The 10,027-nt window shown below is 38.5% G+C and overlaps 1 protein-coding gene across 1 annotated transcript; it reads left to right on the forward strand.

The window, feature by feature from the left end:
* Positions 1-2,469: 2,469 nt before the first annotated feature.
* On the forward strand, positions 2,470-9,518 carry LOC139940065 (sulfotransferase 1B1-like). The gene is made up of 6 exons (XM_071936297.1): positions 2,470-2,796; positions 3,628-3,863; positions 4,242-4,365; positions 6,076-6,170; positions 7,002-7,194; positions 8,489-9,518. The coding sequence occupies exons 1-6, from the start codon at positions 2,577-2,579 to the stop codon at positions 8,599-8,601; spliced, it is 981 nt and encodes a 326-aa protein (XP_071792398.1). The 5' UTR covers positions 2,470-2,576; the 3' UTR covers positions 8,602-9,518.
* The last annotated feature ends 509 nt before the right edge of the window (positions 9,519-10,027 follow it).

Consider the following 10,027-nt stretch of genomic DNA (forward strand, 5'->3'; position numbering starts at 1 on the left):
GAAATGAGTCAAGCAACTTTCTCTTCCGGTTATTATATTATTATGTATTTGCACTGAATTATTCATTTCTTTTTACTCAAGTTTATTATGTTTAGTTACATATATGATTATTATACACGGCATGCTGTAGATGTGAGTGGGAGAGGTAATAAAGGAAGTCTTAGTATGAATTATTCATATTTTGCATATTCATATTTTATGCAAATTTGTGTTGCAATTCACAGAGACTATTTACTTGTTTAGGGTTAATTTTAAAAGGATTAAATGACAATATTATTTGAATGAGAAAATGAGTGGTATTGTGTTTTATATTATTATAAATGGTTTATTTTATTTTATTTGAATAATATTGTTTTTAAAGTTGACACCATTCAAATTTACAAAGATTTTACAAGGTTATGAAAATAAAATAACAGTAAATGGGTTAAATCAATACACATGCACACATCAAATCATAATATAGTAAAGCCAATAGAGATTATCAATTAACAGGCAAAGGCATACATCACTACGCACATTGAACCTCCTATTATTCCCTCTTGTTTATTCTCAAACTTTTTGGCAATAGCTCCCATTGGTTTTGTACAAGTTGTCCAACTGTGGACCTTTTCCGAGCCGTTGACCCTATTGTCCTCTTTTTGTTATAGGTTCCTGGTTTGAATGTGTATACCTACTCACCCCACCCCCCCCCCCCCCCCACCCCCTCCACGAACGCACAAGGAAGTACAATACATGTAGTTGCAAACTCTAGTAGGGTAAAACCATCGAGAAAAGTAAAACACCATAGAGCTCTCTATGGTTAAAAAAAATTGTCTTTGACAATTTTATCAATTAAAGGTGCCCGGTTTCTTTAAAGGGAGGGTGAACCTTAGTTTGTTAGCCATAACAACTTCGCAAAGAGCACTGGAGAGCTATTATTATTAAAAAAATATTTACTGGCATAATTCGGTAACTAGTGGTACGTCTTTTCCCCCTCGAGCCTGTGAGTGACCAGAAGAGGGGCCTATTTCCCTCGGCCTTCGGCCTCGGGAAATAGGTCGCTCTTCTGGTCACTCAAAGTCCCTCGTGGGAATAGACGTATACTAGTTACCTCGTTGCCAGTCAATATGTGTATACCAGCATGCCTAGTGTCAGAGTCCAGCAATATCCTGAAGACGATCAGAGCACAGTGATCGAAACGTCAAGTTATTAACCACTGGTTCTACCTGATTATACCATGGAGGTTCCTCCATGATTATACTTTATCTTGAATCAATAGTGGCAGGGGAGTTAGCGTATCTGCATGATATGTTTTTTATTTACACACATACTTTACCCATGGAGGAAGGAAACCTTACGATTCCATACACCATGTAACAAATTGCGCTTACAATCTGACCATTATCTCAAAACAAACGTGTAGTTTAAAAACACACACACACACACACACACACGCACACCCATGTTTATGGTGCAGACCGAGGACTTCTCTTTGTTCTCCCATTGTTTGGACATAGTTTATTTTTCAGACGTCCCCATTGGTTTTGAACACAAAATCTACCGAGTACTGTCCCCTGTGTGACTTTTTCCCGGATCCTCGGTTATGAATAGCAGACATGCCCACCCACACACACACCAAGGGCCCTGTCTACCATTAGGCCAAATAAAAAAATACCATTTGATCGTCCCAGCCCGCATCTTTTTTGGGGGGGGGCCGCATCATTTTTTATTTTTTTATTTTTTTTTTTTTTTCTTTTTTTAAATAAAAAAATGTGAATGCCTACCAGCAAATATTTGTAGTGTAATACTCCGACCCTGACCCGGGTCCTCATGCAACAAATAGACATAAAATACGTTTGCGGTGGGTTCAAACTGAAGAATTTGTGGCAAGCTTGATTTGAAATACTAAGCGGCCATCTTGGGGGAAAATATAAAAAATAAAAAATAAAAAGGCCCTCATCCTCCTCTTTTGGGAAAAATCCGGACGATCAACTGCTATTTTTTTTATTTGGCCTAATGCGGGGATTATATTTTACAGACTAATGTATGTTATCAATATGTCCATACCCCAAGTTGTTTATTTTCAGATGAATGCAGCTATAAATAGTGACAGTTACGTAATCGTTTTGCGAAACTTCTCAAAGATCTATGATAGTAAGGTTAACGTAAATAAAAGACGGACCACTATTTCTGGAGTTTGCATTCAAAATAAAAATGGGCGTTGTAAAGAATTGAAGCAACAACATTCATTGGTTATTACTGATTTTGATCGATACACAGATTCATAGGTTCTGATTGTGTGTCTTAGTTTTATGTTATTATTTATATGACGTCAGTAACAGTTAGTTGCTCCATTGCTCACCCCTAAATTAAATGTTAAACATGTCAGACACCCCTTTTTGAAATGGACGAATCCAGGGTACCTGTGCGTTGGGGGGGGGGGGGGGGGGGGCTCCCGGCATTGGCATTATATTGAGAGGCACTTTTTATACGAAGTCACTTTGATTCATACAACCGGTGGAGTAAAGCAAACCCCTCGTTTTCATACCAGATTTTTATTTTAAAAACACAACTGCACAAGGTGAAAGATAAACAACATGGCTACCAACCCTCTACTGGCGATGTTCCCGCCGATAATCAACGGGAAAACCCACGAAGAATTATTACTGGAGATCGAGGAATACCACAAGAGTTCTGGGGTTCACAAACTGAACGGTAATAACTACAGCTGGGTTATGCCGCGCGCCAATTTCGACGCCATCAAAACTTTTGAGGTCAGAGAGGAGGACATTTTCAACATCACATTCCCAAAATCAGGTAAGTTTGCTGAGAACATAGATTTTACGTCATTTGTATGAATAGGCTTAACAAATAATAATATCCTAGATTTGTATTTTCTTTCACCATGTCCAAGGTCCTTCCTTACTATACTTGTTACTTACTTACGATTTATGGGAGAAATTGTTAAGGCTTATCCCTTTGTAAGGAAAAGTTTCCGTATGGCGCCACCACTTTTTCATTCGATATAAAAATGAGATATCCCTTTTTGTAAAAATGAGTGAAAAAGTGGTGGCGCCAAAAAAGTTATCCCTTTGGGACCCCATACCCTATCAGTCATTGATTCCTTCCAATAGGCATCGATCTCTTTCTTCAATGCGGGACCGAATCAAACGCAAGGCTGAAGCATTCGCTTTGACATTTTGCTTTGCACTAATAATATACTAATTTATTTTACAACGAATAAACACATGGTGGCAGGATACGGATGTGTTTGGACACTATTGGTAATTGTCAAAGACTAGTTTTCTCACTTGGTGTATCTCAACATCCTGCATGCATAAAGTAACAAACCTGTGAACATTTGAGCTCAATTGGTCGGCGAAGTTGCGAGATAATAATGATAGAAAAAAACACCGTTGTCGCACGAAGTTATGTGCTTCCAGATGCTTGATTTCTAGACCTCAAAATCTAACTCTGAGGTCTCAAAATAAAATTCGTGAAAATTACTTCTTTCTCGAAAATTACGTTACTTCAGAGGGAGCCTTTTTCTCACAATGTTTTATCAACAGCTCTCCATTGCTCGTTACCAAGTAAGTTTTTATGCTAACAATTATGTTGAGTAATTCTACCAATAGTGTCCACTTCCAGGAACTCATTGGATAGGGGAGATCATACATTTCATCCTCCACGATGGCCGTTCAGATTTCAACAGAGAAAACATGAAGTCTGCACTGGAGACTACGCTCGTTATGAACCCATCAGATGTTAATAGTGGGGTACCGGGTTATAAGACCTACGAGAAAATCATGTCTAACCCGAGGGTCATACCTACTCACTGTCAAGTAGACCTGTTACCACCACGAATGTGGGAGAAAAAGCCAAAGGTATACTATCTTATTAAAATAACAAAACAATAATAATAAAATTATATTTCTCTTTTCTTTCACGTGATTGTGTCCTACAATTCACTACCCACCTCGCTTCGCTTCCCACCTTCACTTATACCATTATCCATTTGTTAACAATTTTTTTGTGCCGATTTTACATTCACAACAAAATCGGCAAAATACTTTCTTTTTTTGGGGGGGGGGGGGTGACACAAAGAAATTACAACGATGGGCTAACAAAAATGAATTGCTGCTCATTAGAAAACAACTTCTGTGAGTCGTTCACACCTCATTATATCATATATTGTTTAGGTGGCTTGTAAGTTGTAATTATAACAAAACAAAACTCTGCTCTGTCTTTTTTATGAAATTAAGGTGATTTACCTGGCCCGCAACCCAAAGGATCTACTGGTTTCCTACTTCAATTTCATCAAGTCTCTGCTTACCCCGTCATTACAGACGTGGGAAGGGTTCCTCTTTCTGCTCATGACTGGGCAAAGTAAGTCATTAGGCCGAACAACGAAAAAAAGAGAAAAAAAAGACACATTTTCTGTGTTTTTTTTCATTAAACTTACTATAATCTTTTAAGAACTTGTAAACATAAAGTAAGCGCTCACTTAAAAAAACTGAAGAACTGGTGGCCTGAGTTTGAATTTAAACACTTGGTGGCGAGCTTTGAAAGAAATAAATAAAAGAAAAGAAAATCTCAGACGATCAACGGGTGTTTTTTTTTTTACTCGGCCTTAAACATCATTTAACAAAAACTATTGACCAACATGAGGATTCACTGCTATACCAAGGGGGAAATAAGTAGGCTGAGGAAAATTGAAGGGGAGCACTCGCGAGGAAACAAAATAAGTAAATTAACAACCCCACCAGACAATCCGCCATAGAGAAAAGCAAGATGACTCCACTCACAACGAAATCCTCATTTTTTTTTTGTTACTTCCTCTGTGTATCTGAGATTTTTTTAATGGTAAAATTGAAGGCTAGTTCATTCCGGATTGGTGCTCTTTATGAGTTGGCACGTTTATGTTTGTCTAAATCTACTATATGTACAACTACACACCCGTACTACCAGTCTGTTTCGATCAGCCATATCGGGAAAAAAAAACATGAACAGAAATTCAAAAGTCTACTTGGCAAATTCATGCATTGACGATTATTCAAGTCCCTGCTCGGGACTTGATATAGATGGTGCCACCATAAAAATGATTTATAGATTCATCCTGCGCAGGAAGTATGAACCGGGCTTATGGAATTCGTAAAAAAACTGCTTTGATTACGAGACATCGACAATTCTACCTCCATAGATGAGTTTACACAATTGAAATCTTTTTATAGTCATATGACTTGATTTCCGTAGTCTTTGAAAACATTTTAAGTGAAATTCAGCAAAGTTTACGACTTGAAATTTTCGTTCAAGCAGGTCTTTAAGTTTAAAAACAGTTTGGTTCCCACCACCGTACGCGAGTAGTAGACATTTCAGTGTTTTCAACAAAACGACTATAATCAGCGTCAAAACTTGCCCCACATGCATGTTTGCGTAACAAACCAATTGTAAACTCTGAATTGATTGGCTTTGGAAGGTGTAGTTATTTTGTATAGTGTTTTTCAGTGCTTTGTATGAGGCTTTAATTGAACTACGGCCATTTTGCTCCACCGTAAAATGCAATGTTGATAGACAAACCCTATACCCTATTGTAATATTTTCTCTTGGCATACCAATTACATTGGTCGGTTGACCTCTTTCTTTATGCATTCCTTATAAAGGTCACCCTTTCGCCCTCGGCACACTTTGTATGGCTCACGTAAATGATGCTCGATGTAATCAATTTAATTGGGAAGAGTGGTCCGCGGAGTCTCCCAAAATGCTCGAATTCATTGAGGAGGAGCAGTAGGAACACTCAACTAACTGCCCAACTTAATTGTTATACTTTTAATTGCACCCCTTCATTTATTTGAGTTGTCAAGTATTCCGCTGACAGCTTGCAAAATGAGTACCTTTATAAAAATTAAAATAACTCATCTTAAGAATTATCAATTTCTGTCCAAGAGTGCTTGGAATGTTTAAATATCTGTTATACTGAACTTTTGAGTGTCATCTTGTTTTGAAAAGCATCACCAATCCCGGTCCACATCTTTTTGACTCACCCCCTGTATGCTAACGGTAACGGATCCCACATGTTTTTCGTTTAATACGTTACAGTGATTGGTGGTTCTTGGTTTGATCACGTGCTTGGTTATTGGGAGCATAGAAACGACGATAATGTCTTATTCCTCAAGTATGAAGATCTTCATAAGGTAATGTCACACATTAAAAGTTAATGAGAAGCGTATACAAATCGTGTATAACTGAACAAATTATTCTTCCTGCGTGGACACATTCTAACCAGATTTTCGGCGATATCTCAAAACATAAAATTATGATTAATTATAGATACTGAAAACAATTGATTCAACATTTGCACCACAGGGTGTTAAATGCAGTGGACACTATTGGTATATTACTCAAAATAATTATCAGCATAAAACCTTACTTGGTATAACGAGTAATAGAGAGCTGTTGATAGTATAAAAAATTGTGAGAAACGACTCCCTCTGATGTAACGTATTATATAGTTTTTGAGTAAAAGAAGTAAATTTTCCACGAATTTGATTTCGAGACATCAGAATTAGATTTTGAGGTCTCGAAATCAAGCATCTGAAAGCACACAACTTCGTGTGACAAGGGTGTTTTGGGTTTTTCTTCTTATCATTAATATCTCGCACATTCCGACGACCAATTTGTGCTCAAATGTTCACAGGTTTGTTATTTTATGGATAATGTTGAGCTACACCAAGTGAGAATACTGGTCTTTGACAATTACCAATAGTTTCTAAAAAGCAACCAAACGGTTAAAAAACATAGGTGAATTTTGCCTTGTAACTTTGTGTAGCAATTTTCAAATGGTTAGACAAAGTATAGGCCTACTTACTTTTTTTTTTTTCTTTTTTAACGAATATCGCACATCCTTTCGTTGCGTCTTTTTTCCCCCGGGGGATTCTTGTTTATTTATCTCTTGATTCAAACCAGAAAGAAGCAAATAACAATAATAATAATTAAATCGTTAAGTTGTTTATTTATTAAACCAGGACTTGCCGGGAAATATTCGTAAGATTGCAACCCACCTCGGCAAGGATCTCAGCGATGATGTCATCGCAACCATCGCAGAACACGTGACCTTCGGCGGGATGCAGAAATCTTACCAGAAAATTGAGGAGGAGCAGGGTGAGGAGGGGAAGTTACTGACGAGAATGTTTGGCGTCATTCCCTATCTCAACAAAGGTATTAATACAACATTGAGTTGAACGAAGCAATTAATTTGACGTGGAACTTTAAATAGACCCGCAGCCGATTTCACGAAACGCTAGGATGAATCCTATCTCGAGTTATGGACGAGTAACTTGTCTTTGAGTCTTGATATGAGTCTTGAGTGAATTAATCCCTATGCAACTCACGTAGGAAGCTGGGATGGTGCGTTTGTGACGTCATCGGTCGACGGTTCAAGGTGCGAAGAAAAAATAAAGAAAAGGTTGTGCACTATTGTGCCAGAGCCAGACTGGGTTTACAACATCCTACAGCCAGCCAGAGGTCGTGGGACTCTTAATTGCTGGCAGGGCAACCTCAGGATGGGTTCAACGCGTACTAATGACTATGGATATGTCCTAATATTAATCCTAAAAGTTAGAAAAGAGTTTGATCAGGTCATTTTGAAATGGTAGAACCTATTGTGGCAAATTTCAACCCGCTTAACCTAACTTCCTAAAACCATTCGCTAATGCACCTCTCTGAGAACTAATTGATAATAAAAAATAAAGTCCATTAAATTTTTAGTACAGTTTTGTCATGGCACGCTCTACCCAAATTGACAGGCAAACTTAACTTTACAATTTACATTGGCTCGACATCTGAAACCTAGGTGCTCCAGATTCGTCCCGACGACTGCAAAAGCTCCAGATTCGTCCCGAAGTCTGCAAAGGTCGATTATTCGACTCATGGCGCGTCCAGTCGCTCCTTGAATTGTTTAAGACGTCGAAATGTTCATGTATTTTGTTCAGAATGTGGTTGGGCGTGACTCTGGAGTGTCGTCTGAAACGGATTTTAGAGATTAAAAACGCTAAGCGTTTTTCAGTGGCAGGCACGAATATAAAAAAAAACCACAGGGAGCGGGGAATTGTTGTCAAAGGGACTGTTGGTAGCATGCTATAGTGGTTTACGAGGATGGAGAGTGTGTGCACAATCCGAAAGATGGCTAGGCCCCATCACCTCCCCGGGCCGGACTGTGCACACAATCCGAAAAGACGGTTCGGTGGTCTAGGCCCCATCCTCCCAGACCAAAGATGACTAGCAGACTGATGTAAGTGCGCCACCAGTGTGCAATTTTCACGAGTCCTGGCCAAAACAATCGGCATACACATTAGATGACTGATTGATCTTTGGGTTGCCGTGATGTGTTTATGTTCTGAAAGAAAAAATAAACAAACATGCCCCCTTTTGAAGTTAAAAGGTAGACGTTACTTATTTTATGCACCGGTAAGTAGGCTTAACATACGTTTTTCCTCATTTTTATAATTACCAGGTAAAGTCGGAAGTTGGAAGAGCATGTTTACGGCAGAGCAGAGCGCCCTCTTCGACATGCTCTATGCAGAGAAGATGAAGGGAAGCGGGCTCGACTTCGACTTTGAACTTTAGAAAGTAATTATTTTGATCACTGTCTTAGAAGTCGGTTAACTGCGTATGTCTATGCTAAGAGTGTCGCAGTACAAACCACTGGTAATACTGACAAACCATCTTAAAGGCGTGGACACTAGTGGTATTTACCTAAAATAATGGTAAGCATAACAACTTACTTGATAACGAGCAATTAATTATGCTATAGGAGCTGTTTATAGTATAAAACGTTGTGGGCAACGGCTCCATCTGAAGTAACGTAGTGTGGCGAAAACTGCCTTTTCGTTTTAGAATTAATTATAGAGTTGTTGAGACAACTTAAATGCTATCTCTTTATTTATAATGTCTTGCTAATTCACCATTATTGTAAGTTTAACTTCAGCTAAATTTAGTGTTCACACATTTGGTTGTGCGTATTGGGCTGTGCGTTCGCGTGCGCTTTACGCGCACGCTTACAAACTGATAGCGCGCACGCTACCAAAAGTGTTAACATTTGTTTTCTTAACGCTTATAATTAACCAATCGGTTCTCTGGCTTAGTGCAGCGCGTACGTCTGCTAGGCTATAAAAGGGGACGAAAACCAGAGATCGGGGCTCAGTCGCTTAGCTTCCAGACTAGAGATCGCCACTCAAGACCTCAAGACCTCAAGACCTCAAGACCATCCAAGACCTCAAGAACTCAAGACCATTCAAGAAACACACACACACGCAGAACGATGCTACTCACTTTATTCAATGGCGATTCTCATTAGATAGTTACTACACGAGCAGCCACGCTACCATGTACTGCTGCGTGCGAATAATGAACCAGCGAACTGATTGATTACTGAATACCTTAAGTTAATACCGTTTAAATCAAGAGAGGGCGCTATGTACAATTTGTGATTGAACATGATTGAATAAAATACACACTGTGTAGTTCCTTGCGGTTAATGTCAACCCTCTGTTTGAAACACTGATTTATTTCAATGTGCCTCATCAGTAGAGTTTAAGGACTACCCCCCAATATTATATTTCATCCTTCCCCTGTGACTTCTTCAGATTCCAGAGTGGCGGCTTGGTTAAATTCATAAGAACCATACCCCACCCCGGAATCGTTACATTTGTTTATGAGAAAGAGGTAAATTCTCACTCAAATATTAAAATACTTCAGGTCTGAAGCCTTTCTTAGATATTTTAAAGCCCACAAATTTGTGCGACAAGGTTTTTTTTTCTCCTTTCATTATAATCTCTTGCAACTTCTCTGACAAATTTGAGTCCACATTTTCACAGGTTTATTATTGTATGCACTATGTAAGTCTCTTAATTTGTGTAACATAATATTGCTCAAGGCTGTATAAGTAGAAATAGCATAATTTATCCATTTTAAATTTTTAATTTTGATGCCTACGGGCAAATTTTCACCTTTTGTGTAAAATGTTTGATTATCCTATTTTTGTGTGCTTTCA

Source organism: Asterias amurensis, chromosome 7, assembly GCF_032118995.1.
Source record: "Asterias amurensis chromosome 7, ASM3211899v1".
NCBI classification, from domain to species: Eukaryota; Metazoa; Echinodermata; class Asteroidea; order Forcipulatida; family Asteriidae; genus Asterias; species Asterias amurensis.

Coding starts and splice junctions, on each gene's coding strand:
- LOC139940065 (XM_071936297.1), top strand. CDS start 2,577: ATGGCTACCAACCCTCTACTGGCGATGTTCCCGCCGATAATCAACGGG. Junction 2,797..3,627: donor CATCACATTCCCAAAATCAG/GTAAGTTTGCTG, acceptor GTCCACTTCCAG/GAACTCATTGGATAGGGGAG. Junction 3,864..4,241: donor TGTGGGAGAAAAAGCCAAAG/GTATACTATCTT, acceptor TATGAAATTAAG/GTGATTTACCTGGCCCGCAA.